The 19,436-nt window shown below is 34.4% G+C and overlaps 1 protein-coding gene across 1 annotated transcript; it reads left to right on the top strand.

The window, feature by feature from the left end:
• The first annotated feature begins 1,285 nt into the window (after positions 1–1,285).
• Positions 1,286–15,711, top strand: LOC109003377. Its single transcript, XM_035685304.1, has 2 exons — positions 1,286–1,328; positions 14,991–15,711. Exon 2 carries the CDS (start codon positions 15,026–15,028, stop codon positions 15,569–15,571), a length of 546 nt encoding a protein of 181 aa, XP_035541197.1. The 5' UTR covers positions 1,286–1,328; positions 14,991–15,025; the 3' UTR covers positions 15,572–15,711.
• Positions 15,712–19,436: the final 3,725 nt, after the last annotated feature.

Here is a 19,436-nt window from a genome sequence, read left to right as displayed (position 1 = left end):
TAACACTTAACACACTTTCCCCATGGGTTAGTATCGGTTCAAAACACCACATGGACCTTCTAAAAACTTATAAATATATATATATATATAATGATTCACGTACATACATAGATATATACATGGGACCATTTGAAACTATGAATGGGTGAAGAATTGATTATCATACACTTCATCGTCTGCATGCATATTAATTGACAAAAGTCAAGCATTGCTCCTGGGTTTGGAGCCTTGATCAGATATGTTTTTGCGTATGTTTTTTTTATTAAATTGATTGGGTCAAACTCTTTGGAAATCTATCACTAGGAAAGAGATAAGATAAAGAAGTTGGTTTAGACTCCTAAACGGGAAAGACATCACAAGTCAAGTTAGACTTTATCACTCTAAAGAAATAATCTCTATATAAGGAGCAGCTCCCCCACAAATCTGGGAGGCTCACTCCGTACACTCTCCTCCAATTCTCTAGAGGGACTTTCTTGAGACTAAATTCTCCTATTGTATTGAGCGATCTGTGAGGCTACAAGACATTGTAAAATCATCACATGATATAGTGGATTTTGCCCCAACAACCCTTGGACGCAGGCTTTTATGCCGAATTATATAAATTCTTGTGTCTCCATTTATTTATTATTTATTTCATGGATGAACACAAACGGTACTGTATCGAAACTCAAATCACCAACGTGGGTCGAGGAAGACTCTTTCTTCCTTTTCGATATGTTGTGTAATTTTTGGCATTAACAACCACCATAGGTACGTACTTAGATAAGATACACCAACCTACATGTTGTGCTACTTTTGTTGGAGGAAGTAGTTAGTACTGTTTGAACATTAGCACTTGAAGTTAATTGCCATGAATTTGATGGCATTTGCTTTCCTTTCTTCTGAGGAATGTCTGGCTATCGAGTCTCCTCGTACGTCACCTTCGGCTTCTTATTAGATTTTATTATTATTGTTTTTTTCAATTTTTTCTTTTATTATTTTTATCATTTTCATCCACAGTAGTGAGAGGTCAAAAACTGAATGGCTGAAAGTGATTTACTTTCCCCAGGAATGTGGACGATATATGTATCCAAAATGCAATGCTATTATTATTGCTAATAATTGCTGGGTCAAAAGAGTTTAATTGAGAAAGATCTCCAACCGATATATTTTTGTCAAGTTGAAAGCTTATTTTAGGCCAGCTAATTAAATAAGGTTCCTGATCAGCTTCAGGGCTCAAGTTGTGTTGCATGCATGCATGCTAGTGATATATATATATATATATGGATGGTATAAGACGGCCTCGCTTTTGTTTAGGAATTCCTTCAAGTTGTTGATCAAATATTCAGGTTAGACTCTTCATAATGTTCTATTTCCTTCCTCTGCTGTTTCTCTCTTACTTTCTGGTGATAATTTTTTTTTTCCTTCTTCCTTGGATAAAATTCTCTTTTCGTGTACGTACTTTGATAAAGATCATGTTGTTTTCATGTCACGTAAGATAGAATGAAACAAGTACCCATGCATTCATTGGATCTAAAAGCTAGGCTATTAGTTAATTAATTAATTAATTATTATATCATGTACGAGTAGTAGTACTGCATCGGAAATATTCGATGTTAATTAATTTCTTGATATTATACTTTATTTTAATTTTTATCTAGTGATCTGCATATTCCTCTGATCTCATGTTATCTGCATGCATGCAGTATATACGACGTTTAATTTTGAAATTAATTATTTTGTCTCTCGACCACGAACTGCTAGCTTGTGTATGTTGATTAAATACAGGTAACAAAATGTCTGTATAAAGCTAGCTAGCTAGCTAGCTAGGTTTACTTAATGTTTAAGATCAACATGATTTTCCGGTCATTGATTGATCAAATATACATGCACAATATTATATAATACACAACTAATTAATTAATTGCAATTTTCATTGCTGGATGTATGCATGCATGGTCCCTCCCTTAATTTCTTATATGCCCCTACAAGATTAATTCTAGAAACCATCATTATCGATGATCTGAACCATGAATATATATATATATATATATATTTATATATATAGACAAATTGAGGAAACTGCATGCATCATGTATTGAAACAGAGAAGCAAAAAGTAAGAAGATATTCGCTCGAAGTGGAAGAATTCACTTTTATTCTCTATGATTCTTTTACAAGAAAGTCTGTTTATATATGCAGAGAAACAAGGTGGTAAACAATGAGAAAATTACACATCATACATCTAACATCTATACACATCACATATCAATATATTAAATATGTAATAGTCCCCCTCAAGATGATATCTATATATTATGCACATTCATTTTGGATAACAAGGATGGAAAAATCTTAGAACATAAAGGCTTGGTCATCAAATCAGCAACTTGGTGAACTGAAGCAACATTTAAAGTAGTTAAGGATCCTTCTTGTAGCTTTTCACGCACTAAATGACAATTTAACTCAATGTGTTTTGTACATTCATGATAAACTAGATTAGTTGCTATGAAAAGTGTAGCTTGGTTTTCACAAAAAAGAAGTGCTGGTTGAGGATGAAGTTGATGAGGATCAACAAGCAAGGCATGAATCGAAGTTATTTGACAAGCTGTACAAGCCATTGACCTATATTCAGCTTTAACAGAGGTTCGTGAAAATGTATGTTGTTTCGTGGATTTTCAAGATACAAGTGACTCAGCAATAACAATACAATAGCTACTGATTAAACGACGAGTATTAGGGCAACTAGCCCAATCTGAGTCTAAAAAAGTCTTGATGTGAACATCAGAAGAAGCTGGGAAAAAAAAACCCTGACCAGGTGCTAAGCCGAGATATCTAAGAATTCTCAAAGCAACTTGTAGATGTGGTATATTAGGATTGTCGAGAAATTGACTTAGATGATGGATTGGATATGTGATATTTGGTCTAGTATGAGAAAGATAAAGTAATTTGCCAATTAATCTTCTATAAGCAGAAATATATGAAACTAGCTCACTATCTTCTTGGATAATTTGGAATGAGTTTTCAGAGGAAAAAAGACTGACTTTGCAGCAAGTAAAACAAGATTGAAATAAACTCAAGAGTATATTTTTATGTGAAACAATGAAATACCTTTCTGTGAACGTGCAATTTCCATCCCAAGAAAAAACTTGGTAGGACCTAGGTCTTTCAATTTAAATTGAGCACTTAAGGATACTTTTACAGAATCAATAGAAGATAAGTCACTAGTAGCAGGAAGAATACCATCCATATAAACCAATAAGGCCACAAATGAGTTGCCTTCCTTTTTAGTGAACAATAAGTCTGCCTTAGATTGTGAGAAACCAATATCAAACAAAACAGATGTAAATTTTTATAATTCCATTGCTTACACGCTTGTTTCAATCCATACAAGAATTTTGTAGTGTGCATAGTCTTGTGTCCCCCTTACTAAGATAGCCAGGTTGTGTTTTCAAGTAAAGTTCGGGTAGGTTTGGGGCATGGGATGAGACATAAATTTTTTCATCTCATCTCATTTATCTTATCCCATTTTATTTTCAAACATAATTCAAATACAAAATTTTCAAACTAATCATTAAAACTTTTTCAAACTAATCATTACAATTTTTTCAAATTTTTAAATAAAAAATAAAAAACAATTCCAAAATTTTCAAATCCCGTACAAAAATAATATTATAAGACTATATTCTTACAATATTTTAACTTTGTAATATTTTTTATGCAACTTTTTCTCTTTCCTTTCCCTAAACCTAAAAAATACTCAACGCAAACTTCTCACTATTATTCACAATCTATTTTACTACTATTCACAAAATTCTCATCTCATCTCAATCCTCAAATGAACCGTCTTCCATATAAGAATACATTATTGACATCTAAGTGAAAAAAATGCCAATTCTGAATGGCAACAAGAGACAACACACATATGATTGTAACCATTTTTGCAACAAGTGAGAAAGTTAAAAAAAATAAAAATAAATTTAAGCCTTCATTTTGTGTATACCATTTGGCAACAAGTCTTGCCTTATGTCCCTTAATAGAACCATCAACATTGTGTTTAATTTTATTGACCCACTTGTAACCTATAAGATTTTTATTTTGAGGGATTGTTGTAAGAATCCAAGTGTTATTAAATTCTAGTGCAAATAGTTCTGCAGACATAACATCTTGCCAATGAGAATGCTTAACAGCTTGGTGATATAAGGTAGGTTCCAAATCAGAAGATATAGCTATAGTAAAGCCTCTATGTGATGGAGAAAATTTAGAGTAAGATAGTACATAAGAAATGCTATATTTGTTACCTGAATATAGAGTAGAATATTCAAAAAATGTAGAAGAGCTAGAACCAGTCAATTTACAATGATAACTTTGCAGGTATCAAAGTGTCTTATGCTGTCGATTTTACCTTCTAAGAGGTGGAAAATGAATTTCATCGTGTAGAGATGGGATATTTATAGTGTCTGATGTAATTGGATCAACAAAATTTGTTTGAGATTGAAAAACTTTAGAATATGTGAAACTTTCTGTACAATCAGGAAAGAATTTAGGAAGAACAACATGATTTTCCTTAGATATTGGCAAGTTAGAATTTGAAGAAGTGGACTGAGAATGAAAAGTGAAAATAGATTCAAGAAAAATTAGATCTCTAGAAACACAAAATGCATGTGATTTGATATCAAAAAGTTTATATCCTTGTGTACTAAAATGATATTATACAAAAATGTATTTTCTTGCTCTTGGAGAAAATTTTAATGTGTTTTGGGTAAGAGTGGAAGCATAACCCAAACAATCAAAATTCCTCATGAAGTGGTTGTATGATGAAATTGAATTGTAAAAGATCTCATGTGGAGATTTATTGTTTAGGATTGAGGAGGGAATACGATTTATAAGATAAGTGGCAATAATGATACATTCTCCCAAAAATGTTAAGGGTACATTTGACTGAAATGTTAATGCTCTTGCTACATTTAGTAAGTATTGACGTTTTCTTTCAACTATAGAATTTTGTTGAGGTGTCTCTACACATGAGACTTGATAAATGATTCCTCTTGAGGTGTACACACAATCACATAGAGATTTAAGTAATTATAAACAAACAACAAGCAATCATTGATCTTATGATAGGAACACTAACAAATGAGAATTCAACCATTCTTTCTAAAAACTTACTTAGGATTAGAATGGCCAACACAAAAGGTTATAACGTGGCTTAGGTTTGGGGCTATATGAAAAAAATTGAAAAAGGATTCAAAAACTTCCAAGTACATACAAAGGGAATCTTATTAAATATCTCAGTAGACCACACTTCTCACTTGATGTACTCTTCAACCTTTCAAATCATCAAATAATGCCTATTTTTCTTTTCCCTTTTCCAATTTTTTTTTTCTTTCTTTTTTTTTCATCATTTTCTTTTTATAATTTGGTGATCAATTACATGTCACTCTGGTATTTTGCTATTTTTACCAAATATTGATATTTTTACCTTTAAAACTCACTCACTTGAACACCTTGTAACTCGTGTTCTTCTTTTTTTTTTTCTCTTTTTTTTTTATTCTTTTCAAAAAGAAGAATTCCACATCTAGTACGCATTTAGAAGTAACAAGGATATGAAAAATTAGTGTATAAGCTATATTCCAATGTGGAGAGACATGCATGTGGGCATATGAATAGAAAATGTTACATGCGTTTATTGGCTTAAAGTTGGCTACTAGGGGGCTATAACAGATAGGGTTAGCTTGAAAGGCTCAAACGTTGATCCTAAGTTAACTTTCGTCATATTCCAAGTATATCCACCATTTTACCACAAACTATGTAATGATATTCTCAAAAGAAGTGTCCAATTCAACATATTAATGAATGCTTATCACAATTTATTGCATTTGTAGATTCTCAATCCTCTCCAAAACACACATTAATACTTAAGTAAAAGAATTCCTAGCTACATGTGTCAAACCACCATATTACCACAAAGCTTAGATGAGTGCATTAAAGATTATGTGAATGCCTCAGAAAAAAATGATTATGGTGGGTTTGATGAATTCACGAAGATGGCTATGAATGAGAATGAGTACACATGTGAAAAGGATGACGTGTGATGCAAAATTAAAAAAAAAAAATTGACACATGAAAATATGCCACAGAGTTCCAACAAGCATTTTCAATATTGAATTCGCACCACCACCCCCCAACTTAAATGAAACTTTGTCCTCAATGTTTAAGAATCAAATTTGAATGGAGAATAACTAAAAATGGAAGAATATACCTGATGAGTGATGGGGTAGCTCGCAAAGCACCTAAGATGGTAATCTGGAATGAAAAAATGAAACTAACATGCAAACAAAAATATAAAAAACAACAACAAACAAAAAGAAAAAGAAAGAAAATAAGAGAAAACAAAAATAAAACAAAACGAACAAAGAAAAACATACATGCGTGGTGTGGTCAAGGTTAATAGATCGAATCCACAAGTATGTTTGTTGGTACTCATCATCCTCGTGCTGATTACTGATGTGGAATATGTTGACCGCCATGGTCATGTTTCCAAAAGATAGTTTCATCAGCCCATTCCTGCAGTTTATAAGTGCATTAGCAGTAGCAATGAAATATCTACCTAATATTAGAGGAATCTTAGAGTCAGACTCAACAACCGACTGAGTGTCCAAAATTAAAAAATCAACAGGGTAGTAAAACTTGTCAATTTGGATCAAAACATCCTCAACTATCCCTCTTGGTTTCTTAACTGAACGGTTAGCCAGTTGAAGCACAACAGAAGTAGGCTTAATTTCACCCAAACCAAGCTGCAAATAAATAGAGTAAGGCATCAAATTTACACTAGCTCCTAAATCTAGCAAGGCTTGCCCAAACTCATGATTCCCAATATTACATGCAATGGTGGGACAACCAGGATCCTTGTATTTAGGAGGAATTCGCTGCTCAATTAGAGCACTAACTTGCTCTGTTAGAAATGTTGTTTTCTTAACATGATGTTTCCTCTTAACAGTATACAAATTTTTGAGAACTTTTGTATAAGTAGGAACTTGTTTAATAACATGCAAAAGATGAAGATCGATCTTTACTTGCCTGAGGTTCTCCAAGATTTCATTGCTAGAATCCAAAGTTCGCATACCAGATTTTAAAACTTGAGGAAATGGTACCTTAACTGGGTTCTTAATTACCTTGGCTTCCTTCAGCAACTCGGCACTATCCTTGCTTTATTCCTCTTCAACATCCTCTGGCTTATCAGTCGTTGGGATGTGTGAGGACTTACCACATCGTGTCATAATGGCATTGACCTCCTTCAAATTTCCTTGAGCCATATGTTGACCTTGGGGAATGGATTGAGCTTGAGAAGGGAAATTGCCACGCTCATTCACACTCAAGGAGCTCATAAACTTGGATACTTGGCTCTTTATCTCATTGTTTTCTTCAACAACCTACATAATCAAAGATTCAAACTTTTGATTAGTCTTACCCTGTGCCTCAATAAAAGCATGCAAAGTGTCTTCTATAGGACTCCTAGAAGACGAAGGTGCATGATATGGTGTAGGATATGATCTAGGGGGTTGTGCAGGCTACTGGTTTTCAGACTTCCAGCTAAAATTGGGGTGATTGCACCACCCAGGATTACAGGTATCAGAGTAAGGTGTAAAAGGCATCTTGTACATACCTAAGGCATTAAATTGTTCCTCTACATCCCTTTCATTTCAACAAATGTGGGAAACACTTGGGCAAGGTGATCTACCCCACCACACACAAAATATGGTCCAAAAGACTGCATGATTATTCACTTGTGTTGGCTTTAAGTTCTTAGTCTTTAACACATCTAGCTCCCTAGTGAGCATGTCAACCCTAGCCTTTAGGCTATCCTCTTCCCTGAGATGGTAAATTCCACCACCATTTGAGTTTCTTGCAAATCATGACCTATTTGTGCCCTTAGTAGCACTAGGTCTAGTCCAAGTGTGAGCTTTTCAGCAAGCTCATTGAGGTATTCTATGGCCTCATCAGGATCTTTCTGTAAAAACTCACTATTACGCATCATCTTCACAAATTGGCGCTCTCTTGGTGTAAGTCCCTCATAAAAATAGCTCATTATGCGCCAATTCTCATATCCATGGTGAGGACACATACTCAACAACTCCTTAAATCTCTCCCAACACTGATACAAAGTCTCACTATCCTTTTGTGCAAAGGTGAAGATTTGCCTTCTTAAAGCGTTGGTCTTATGTTGAGGAAATTTTTTATTAAAGAAGCCCTGAATCATCTCATTCCATGACCCAATAGATCGTGGTCGTAGTGAGTATAGCTAACTCTTAGCTCTATCCTTCAAAGAGAAAGGAAATAACTTAAGTCTCACAACGTCATCAGCATTTTGACCATGAAAAGCCGTAACCATTTCCTCAAACTTCATAATATGCACATATGGATTTTCATTTTCCAAGCCATGAAAAGTAGGGAGTAACTGTATCATCCCTGTTTTAAAATCCAGTTGGCGAGTATTAGCTGGAAACATGATGCATGATGGTGTGGCTGTGCGTGTAGGGTGGAGGTAATCATGAAGAGTTCTAGCGGGTTGATCCTCGTGTTCACTCATTTCTTTGGGACTAGATGGATTGTCAAATAAAGGATTTAAAAAGCTTGATTCTGACTCTTCCACAGACCTACAAGCAAATCTACTCAAGGTGTCTCTATATCTGTGCATGCAAGATAACAAAATAATAAAAACTAAAAATACTATGAATGGAAAGAAAAAATAATAATAATAATAATAATGCAACAAGCTAAAAGAGGGAACGAAGTTAACGCCTTTACAAACTGCTGAAATAAAAACCTATCTAGCGATTCTTCTACTGTCTCCTTAGCAACAGCGCCAAAATTTGATTACGCCCAAAAAATAATGCAGTAGTTGTAGCACAGCTTTGGGATGTCGATTCCACAGAGAGATAAATTAAAAGAATTTCAGAAAGAACAAAGAAACTAAAGAAAGAGATTAAATTATTAATGGAAAAATAAAGATTAATTTTAAATGCAAATTAAAGTGAAACAAAGTGACTAACGGAAAAAAGTACTCAAGTTTGACAAATAGTAAAGCGTCGAGAATTCCTTGCACAAATATGGTATTTTAATTATTCTTAATTAATTGAATAACTAAATTGAGAACTTAATTCCTAATATTCACAATCGGAAGATATATATTTATAAACCAAGATCAAACCAAATGTAACCTTTTGAAAAATCATTCACCACTTATAAAATACGTAAATTATTATCATTATTGAGAAAATCCAATGACGACAATATACTCAAGAAGCGATATTGCAGCAAAGAATTAAATCAATATAGAAAAGTAATTAACCCAAACATAATCAAAGAGTCAATCTATTCAATAGAAAAAGCATGACTGAATCCATAAACAAAATAAATTCTATGATTATTTGGAGAAGAAAACATTAACGATGAATTGAGAATGATAAAACAAAAGAGTTTTAGTAATTGAAAATCAAATACATAAATTAAGAATAAATTAAAAATACCATCTAATGTGCAAGTTCATCTCTAGACCTACTTGAGAATTTAATTACCCTTAAATATAATAGACAACAAAAATCTCAAGAGAAAAATAAAGCAAACGGTGGCCATGAAAATTAATTTTAGATCTTCCTCCTTCAAACTGAGTCGTCTCCCCCTCTTCTGCCATACTCCAATTTTGTGCTAATGATGTGCTTAAATACGGTAGGATATAAACCCTAATGACTTCATATTCCCCCACACAAAATTGCCTAAATTTTAGGACTCAACTTGGCAACCATGTATGCGCTTCAAGAGTTCGAATTTGGAAATTCTTATTAGAGAAAACTTTTTCTCCCTTTAAGATAGCTTTCCAACACATCAAAAATCGTATCAATCCAATATCTGAGAGAAAAGTTATGATTAAAGTAATAAAGTGTGTCCATTCTATCTCCTAGTGTATTTTGGACTCTGATCCGAATTACTCTCAAACCCCATCATTATCTTTATTTGAAGAGTCGTACACTCGTTGAAAGTTCTTAGGTTGTTCCAACGTCTTGCCCACTTGAAAGTCATTTGAATTTGAATGGGTTTGGACTTGCTCTTTTATAGACTCTGAAATTAAACATAAAAATCTGCTTAGGAGTATATCAAAGTAAATAGAAACTCAATTCAAGAATACACATTAATTTCAATGATTTCTATTAACATTTTAGTATTTTAGTCCAGTAATAGGGTATTTAGAGTGCACTTTCGTACACTCATCATGTCTCTACACATGAGAATTGATAAATGATTCCTCTTGAGGAGAAAAAATCTGTCATTTTAAATTCAAAGCCATTATCTCTTCTTACATATTGTACTTTTGTTCCAAATTGTGTGTTAATGATTGTAGAAGGAAATGAATAGTCCAAACTTCAGACTTTAATTTCATCAAATAAATCCAAGTTGACCTAGAATGATCATCAAACAATAGTAAGAAAATATTTAGAACCAATATTGGCATCATTCCTCAATTTTGGAATGGAGTATTAGGCCAAATTGACACTTTACATCAGTGCGTTTGTTTATTTTAGACACGGCATCTACTATTCAAATAAATAAATAAAAGCCCATTGTTAATGCCAGAAATTGCACAATAGATCGAAAAGGAAGAAGGAGTCATCCCTTACCCACATTAGTGTTTCAGACTTCGATACAGTCTTTTTCGCGTTCATCCATGAAATAAATAATAAATAAGCAAATAAAAGTAAATAAAGGGAGACATAAGAATTTACGTGATTCGGCATAAAAGCTTAAGTCCACGCGTTGTTGGGGGCAAAATCCACAATATCAAGTAATGATTTTACAATGTCTCGTAGCCTCACATATCGCTCAATACAATGAAAGAATTTAGTCTCAGTTGATTCTACATAGAGAATTGGTGGAGAATGCATGGAGTGAGCCTTACAAATTTGTGGGGGAGTGGCTCCTTATATGGAGGTTATTTCCATGGAGTGATAGAGTCCAACTTGAATTGTGATATCTTTTACGTTTAAGACTGAGCCAACTTCTTTATTTTATCTCTTTCCTGCATGATCTTTTGACTTTATCTCTTCGCTTAGTGATAGATTTCCAGAGGGTTTGACCCAGTCAATTTAATCTCTAACAGATACTCTTGATTTTTTAGGTCAACTTGTTTATCAAGAATGCCTTGAGAATCTTCAAGTCAACAGTGGTAGAGGCAACCTGCAGAAAAAGAAATTCCGGTAGCTGGTTTATAGTTTTTCACTGTGATGCAATGGAAATCTCCATAAGTGGTCTTCAAGAAGAAATTGTAAAATTTGTAGTAAGGACCATCGACAATGGGCCTTTGTGAAGTTTGTTTGTCAGAACATTTGCATAGTGATTGTATGTGAATGTTTATTGTTAGTAAAATGCATATATTTCTGTGCCCAGTGATCGATTTTGGGTTTTTAGTGGCCTCAAGAGATTTTGCCCAGTGTTGTGATCTTTTTGTTGGAGTTTCTCTGTTTTGATGTAGATGTAAGAGTTTGTTTGTAGTATCCGGCGCTTAAGTGGTCACGGTGCCCGTTGACCCCATAGATCCATCTTAGGCGGTTGTTGAACCCGTCGACTCGTTCCCGAAGGAGACACTCGGATGTGAGTGTAGTGGGAGAAGGTGTTAAAGGAAGATCCCTCGACTGTTTTAACCTTTAAGTAGTTGGCTAATTGGAGATCCTTCGACCATGTCACCTTTTGGCGAGAAGGTGTTAACGAGAGATCCCACCATTTTAACATTTAAGTATGAAGCTAGTAGAAGATCCCTCGACCATGTCAGTTTTTGGAGAGAAGGTGTTAACGGGAGATCCCTCGACCAATTTAACCGTTAAGTATTAGGCTAGTGGGAAATCCCACGACCACGTCACCTTTTGTCGAGAATGTGTTAACCAGAGATCCCTCGACCGTTTTAACCTTTAAGTATTATGCTAGTGGGAGATCTCTCGACCATTTTAACCTTTAAGTATTAGGCTAGTGGGAGATTCCTCGACCACGTTACCTTTTGGCAAGAAGGTGCTAATGGGAGATCACTTGACCGTTTTACCTTTAATTATTAGGCTAGCGGGAGAGTGCCTCTTCTGCGTAACCCTGGAGATGTGAGTGTAGCGGAAGATGCCCTTTACCGCGTAATTCTGGCGATGGGTGTAGTGGGAAATGCCCTCGATCACGTAACCCTGGCGATGCGAGTGCTACGGGAGATGCCCTCGACAGTGTAACTCTTGCGATGGGTGTAGCGGGAGAGTGCCTCGACGCATAACCCTTTGAGGTGGGAGACAAAGCTCTACAAGAATCTGTGGCGGGAGCTAGAGGTTGATTGTACTAACAAAAACAAACCTATTAGGTTAAATAATCCAAATCACATGTTTGAAGTTTGAAAACTTGGTTCATCTCACTTGAGTGGTGAAGGCTAGTGGCACATGGGCAACGTCCGTAGGCCACCATTCTTTGGCAATGATGGGATGCCCGAAATACTAATCGGTCTATTCTGATGACAACAATTTAAGATGGTGAATAATGCTTGAGAGGAGAGGCAGCTGGTGTTTCATTCCATGTAGGTGATTTCCAACGAAGTATAATCCCGAGACGTATAGACACTAAGTATTTGTGGAACCTTGAGGAATCTTGTGGGAAAAATCTTCCAAAAATTAAATTTGTTAGTAAAAATAAAATAAAAAATTTGAAAGAGACAAGCCAGAGTAATTTGGTTGTTGCATCCAATTATTCCTTGATTGAAACTGTTCCTTGTCGAGTGTTTTTTTTTCACTGCATCATTGAATAAAAGTCATGTGTATATGGCGTGGAAAATATTATGTATGGCGAGAGACATTTTGTGTGGTTTGTGTTCTTGACAGCCATGCCAAGAAAAGTTTCATCAATTTTTACATATGTAAAAAGAAGTAATTAACAATAAGCTCAAGCCCAATAAAATCTTACAATGGCCTAACCCTTTACACACTTTCCCCATGGGTCAGTATCGGTTCAAAACACCACATAGACCTTCTAACAACTTATAAATATATATAAATATATATAATGATTCACATATATACATACATACATACATATATACATGGGACCATTTGAAACTATGAATGGGTGGAGAATTGATTATCATACACCTCATCGTCTGCAAGCAAATTAATTGACAAAAGTCAGGCATTGCTCATGGGTTTGGAGCCTTGATCAAATATGTTTTTGCGTCTATTTCTTTGATTAAATTGACTGGGTCTAACTCATTGGAAATCTATCATTAGGAAAGAGATAAGAAAAAGAAGTTGGTTCAGACTCCTAAACGGGAAAGACATCACAAGTCAAGTTAGACCCTATCACTCTAAGAAAATAATCTCTATATAAGGAGCAGCTACCCCACAAATCTGGGAGGCTCACTCCGTACACTCTCTTCCAATTCTCTAGAGGGACTTTCCTGAGACTAAATTCTCCTATTGTATTAAGCAATATGTAAGGCTACGAGACATTATAAAATCATCACATAATATAGTGGATTTTGCCCCAAAAACCCTTGGACGCATGCTTTTATGCCGAATCACGTAAATTCTTGTGTCTCCATTTGTTTACTTTTATTTACTTATTTATTATTCATTTCATGGATGAACACAAAGAGTATCGTATCAAAACTCGAATCACCAATGTGGATCGAGAATGACTCTTTCTTCCGTATCGATCTGTTGTGTAATTTTTGGCATTAACACCCACCATAGGTACGTATTTAGATCCGATACATCAACCTGCATGTAGTGCTACTTTTGTTGGAGGAAGTCGTTAGTACTGTTTGAACATCAGCATGACTTGAAGTCAATAGCCTTAAGTTTGATGGCATTTGCTTTCCTTTCTTCCGAGGAATATTGTCTGGCTATTGAGTCTTCTCGTACCTCCCCTTCGGCTTCTCATTAGATTTTATTATTATTATTATTATTTTCAAATTCTTCTCTTATTATTTTTATCATTTTAATCCGCAATAATGAGAGGAAAAAAACTGAATGGCTGAAAGTGATTTACTTTCCCCAAGAATGTGGACGATATATGTATGCAAAATGCAATGCTATTATTATTGCTAATAATTGCTGGGTCAAAAGAGTTTAATTGAGAGAGATCTCCAACCGATATATTTTTGACAAGTCAACAACTTATTTTAGGCCTGCTAATTAAATAAGGGGCTCCTGATCAGTTTCAGGGCTCAAGTTGTGCTGCATGCATGCATGCTTATAATATTTATATATATATATATATACATGCATGCATGGTATAAGACGGCCTCGCTTTTGTTTAGGAATTCCTTCAAGTTATTGATCAAATATTCAGGTTAGACTCTTTGCCGTTCTATTTCTATCTCTTGTCTTCCATTCTATTCCTTTGCTCTTTCTTTCTTTCTTTCTTGTGATAAGTTTTTTTTTCCTTCTTCCTTTGGATAAAATTCTCTTTTTGTGTACGTACTTTGATAAAGATCATGTTGTTTTCATGTCACGTAAGATAGAATGAAACAAGTACCCATGCATTCATTCGATCTAAAAGCTAGGCTATTAATTAATTAATTAATTATTATATCATGTACGCATAGCAGTATTGCTTGGAAAATATTCGATGTTAATTAATTTCTTGATATTTAACGATCTTGATCTAGCACGTAGTCTGATATTATATTTTATTTTAATTTTTATCTAGTGATCTGCATATTCCTCTGATCTCATGTTATTTGCATGCATGCAGTATATACGACGTTTAATTACGAATTTAATTATTTTGTCTCTAGGCCATGAACAGCTAGCTTGTGTATGTTGATTAAATACAGGTAAAAAAATGTCTGTATAAAGCTAGGTTTACTTAATGTTTAAGATCAACATGATTTTCCGGTCGTTGATTGATCAAATATACATGCACAATATTATATAATACACAGCTAATTAATTAATTGCAATATTAAATATATTGTTTTTAATTCCCTGCATGCAGCAGGCCAGGCCAGATTCATCTATCTAATTTTGCGAATGGCGGCCTGCACAAGGTGGAAAGTTTTCTTTCCAGTACTAATTTTGTGCGTCTCCCTGCTGGGTATGGCTGTGTCTGTGAGTGGAGATGCAGCACTAATAGAAGATGTGTGCAGCAAAACTACAAGGCCTGACCATTGCAAAGCGTGCTATAAATTAAACAGCAAAAGCTCACAAGAGAATGTGAAAGACCTTGGACGCCTATCCATTGGGTGTGTTTTCTTAGAGTTAGGAATATTCCGATCCACTTTAGGTTCACTTTTGAAGAATACCAACAACATGGCGCCGGAGTTTCTGAACGCATGCACTAGTTGCTCTACCATGCTGGTGTCTGTGGATAAAAGAATCAAGGACGCACTTGAGGCATGGCAGCAGGCACGTTATGAGACCTCTACCATGCATATGTGGTATGCTGTCAGCATTATCAATGATTGTCGCCGTGGAGTGAGGATGATGGCCGGTCTCACCAAGTCTCTGTCAGACCAGATTATTGCACTGGACGGTTTCGGTCAGGCCTCCTATGGAGTCCTGGATCAAATTCACTGATTTGATCATGTATATATATATATACACACACATAGATGTGCACCACCAAAAAAACCTGTTTCTTATGTAGATAATCCTACAATATTATTCTCAGTCGATCTGCAATAAACGAAAGTATTGTCCTACTTAATTTGCATGCATATTCAAGATTACTGTCAATGTTTTTTTCCCTTTTCCTGTTAACATCATTTATGTTATTGTTGTCACGCATGCATGCAAGTACTCGCAAAATAAGTTAATGATCCGTACGTATAGAGCTCAAGCGTACGTGAAATTAATTTTTTCTGATATTTCTTTAATTTGTTAGAGCCTAATAAACCAGTACTATGGTGTTGATCAGTTCCCTTATCATAAACAAAATTATGTAAAATGAACTGATGATCTTATGTCTTTTCTCTAACACGAGCGTGTGCACACACACATATAACGTATGTGATGTTGACGACGATGAAATTGACTTAGGATTGTCGAGAAATTGACTTAGATGATGGACTGGATATGCGATATCTGGTCTAGTATGAGAAAGATAAAGTAATTTGTCAATTAATCTTCTATAAGCAGAAATATATGAAACTAACTCACCATCTTCTTGGATAATTTGGAATGAGTATCCAGAGGAAAAAGGACTGGCTTAGCAGCAAGTAAAACAGGATTGAATTCAACTCAAGAGTATATTTTATTTGAAACAAAGAAATACCTTTCTGTGAACGTGCAATCTCCATCCCAAGAAAAAACTTGGTAAGACCCAAGTCATTCAATTTAAATTGAGCACTTAAGGATGCTTTTACATAATCAATTGAAGATAAGTCACTACTAGCAAGAATAATACCATCCATATAAACCAATAAGGCCACAAATGAGTTGCCTTCCTTTTTAGTGAACAATAAGTAGTCTGCCTTCGATTGTGAGAAACCAATATCAAACAAAATAGATGTCAATTTTTCTAATTTCATTGCTTAGACGCTTGTTTCAATCCATACAAGAATTTTATAGTGTGCATAGTCTTGTGTCCCCCTTACTAAGATAACCTGGAGGTGTTTTCATGTAAATTTCGGATAGGTTTGGGACATCGAATGAGACATAAATTTTTTATATCATCTCATTTGATCTCAGCCCATCTTACTTTCAAACATAATTAAAATACAAAATTTTCAAACTAATCATTAGAACTTTTTCAAACTAATCATTACAATTTTTTTCAAATTTTTAAATAAAAAAAAACCAATTCCAAAATTTTCAAATCCCGAACAAAAAAAATATTATAAGACTATATTCTTACAATAGTTTAACTTTATAATATTTTTTATTCAACTTTTTCTCTATTCTCTCACAAAACCTAAAAAATACTCAACTCAAACTTCTCACAAAGTTCTCATCTCATTTCACTACTCAAACGAGCCTTCTCCATATAAGAATGCATTATTGACATCTAAATGAAAAAAATGCCAATTATGAATGGCAGCAAGAGACAACACACATATGATTGTAACCATTTTTGCAACATGTGAGAAAGTTAAAAAAAATAAAAATAAATCTAAGTCTTCATTTTGAGTATGCCATTTGGCAACAAGTCTTGTCTTATGTCCCTCAATAGAACCATCAACATTGTGTTTAATTTTATAGACCCTCTTGTAACCTATAAGAATTTTGTTTTGAGGGAATATTGTAAGAACCCAAGTGTTATTAGATTCTAGTGTAGATAATTCTACAGACATAACATCTTGCCAATGAGAATGCTTAATAGCTTGGTGATAGATGGTAGGTTCCAAATCAGAAGATATAGCTATAGTAAAGGCTCTATGTGATGGAGACAAGTTAGAGTAAGATAGTACATAAGAAATGCTATATTTGTTACCTAGATATAGGGCAAAATCTTCAAAAAATGTAGAAGAGCTAGAACCTGTCAATTTACAATGATAACTTTGCAGGTATCCAAGTGTCTTATGCTGTCGATTTGACATTCTAAGAGGTGCAAAATGAATTTCATCATGTAGAGATGGGATATTTATAGTGTTCGAAGTAATTGGATCAACACAATTTGTATGAGATTGAAGAGGCTTAGAATATGTGAAGCTTTTAGTACAATCAATAATGAATTTAGGAAGAGCAACATGATTTTCCTTAGATATTGGCAAGTTAGAATTTGAAGAAGTGGACTGAGAACGAAAAGGGAAAATAGATTTAAGAAAAATTACATCTCTGGAAACAAAAAATATATAAGATTTGATCTCAAAAAGTTTATATCCTTCTGTACCAAAAGGATATTATACAAAAATGCATTTTCTTGCTCTAGGAGAAAATTTTAATGTGTTTTCGGTAAGAGTGGAAGCATAACCCAAACAACCAAAATTCCTCATGAAGTGGTTGTATGATGAAATTGAGTTATAAAAGCTCTCATGTGGAGATTTATTGTTTAGGATTGAGGAGGGAATACGATTTAAGTGGCAGTATGGATACATTCTCCCAAAAAAGTTAAGGGTACATTTGACTGAAATGTTAATGCTGTTACTACATTTAGTAAGTGCTGGCGTTTTCTTTCAACTATAGAATTTTGTTGAGGTGTCTCTACACATGAGACTTGATAAACGATTCCTCTTGAGGAGAAAAAATATGTCATTTTAAATTCTAAGCCATTATCTCTTCTTACATATTGTACTTTTGTTCCAAATTCTGTGTCAATGATTGCAAAAGGAAATGAATAGTCCTAACTTCATATTTTAATTTCATCGAATAAACCCAAGTAGACCATGAATGATCATCAAACAATAGGAAGAAAGTATTTAGAACCAATATTGGCATCATTCTTCAATTTTGGAATGGAGTATTAGGCCGAATTGACACTTTACATCAGTGTGTTTGTTTATTTTAGACACTGCATCTACTATTCAAATAAATAAATAAAAGCCCATTGTTAATGCCAAAAATTGCACAATAGATTGGAAAGGAAGAAATAGTCATCCCCTATCCACGTTAGTGTTTCGAACTTCGATACGGTCTTTTTCGCGTTCATCCATGAAATAAATAATAAATAAGCAAATAAAAGTAAATAAAGGGAGACACAAGAATTTACGTGATTCGGCATAAAAGACTAAGTCCACGGGTTGTTGGGGGCAAAATCCACTATATCAGATGATGATTTTACAATGTCTCGTAGCCTCACATATCACTCAATACAATAGAAGAATTTAGTCTCAGTTGAGTCTCTCGAGAGAATTGGTAGAGAGTGCATGGAGTGAGTGTGACACCTCCAATCCCCGCTTAGGATGAAACAAAGACTTAGAGCGTCGGGACATGCAATATAAGGTTACATACCCTCGTTCATGACAGTTAATATGCAATGCATCCTAGTATGCAACTAGCAGTATGTAATAATCGCAGCAGAAATAGAAGGTTAAGGTGAAAAATATACCAGAATATCTAAAACATCCCAACTTCATTAGATAATCATCATGTTTGAAATACTAAAGTAGCATAGACTTATATACAAAGTCATATCATTCTCTTATGAACATCAAAATTAAGTCTAGCTTCCTCTCCAGATCCGAGTCCTCCTCAATGATGCGAATCCAGTGCTCCATCAATTTCGTCCTGGTTGATTCTTGACACAACTTCTATTATTTCGAGTGGAATGATAGTGATCCCATAAAAGGGTGAGTTTTACTCGAAATCTCAGTAAGTTAAACAACTAACTGACACAAAGATAAATCAATCATGAAAAATGATAGATATGCAATGCATGAGATGTGGAAAATCAATATGCATATCTCTCATCCAGATTATCAACGTCTTTTTAAAAATATGGAGGCACGGGTTTTTACTCAATAAGTAATTTCGTCGTCATTTTAAAAAGACATAACTTTTTCAT

The sequence above is a fragment of the Juglans regia genome, chromosome 14 (genome assembly GCF_001411555.2).
Source record: "Juglans regia cultivar Chandler chromosome 14, Walnut 2.0, whole genome shotgun sequence".
NCBI classification, from domain to species: Eukaryota; Viridiplantae; Streptophyta; class Magnoliopsida; order Fagales; family Juglandaceae; genus Juglans; species Juglans regia.
The sequence above is the reverse complement of the archived record's forward strand: the minus strand, read 5'-3'. Positions and strand labels throughout refer to the sequence as shown.

Excerpts from the sequence above, each read along its gene's own strand:
- LOC109003377 (XM_035685304.1), top strand. The coding sequence starts at position 15,026 with ATGGCGGCCTGCACAAGGTGGAAAGTTTTCTTTCCAGTACTAATTTTG.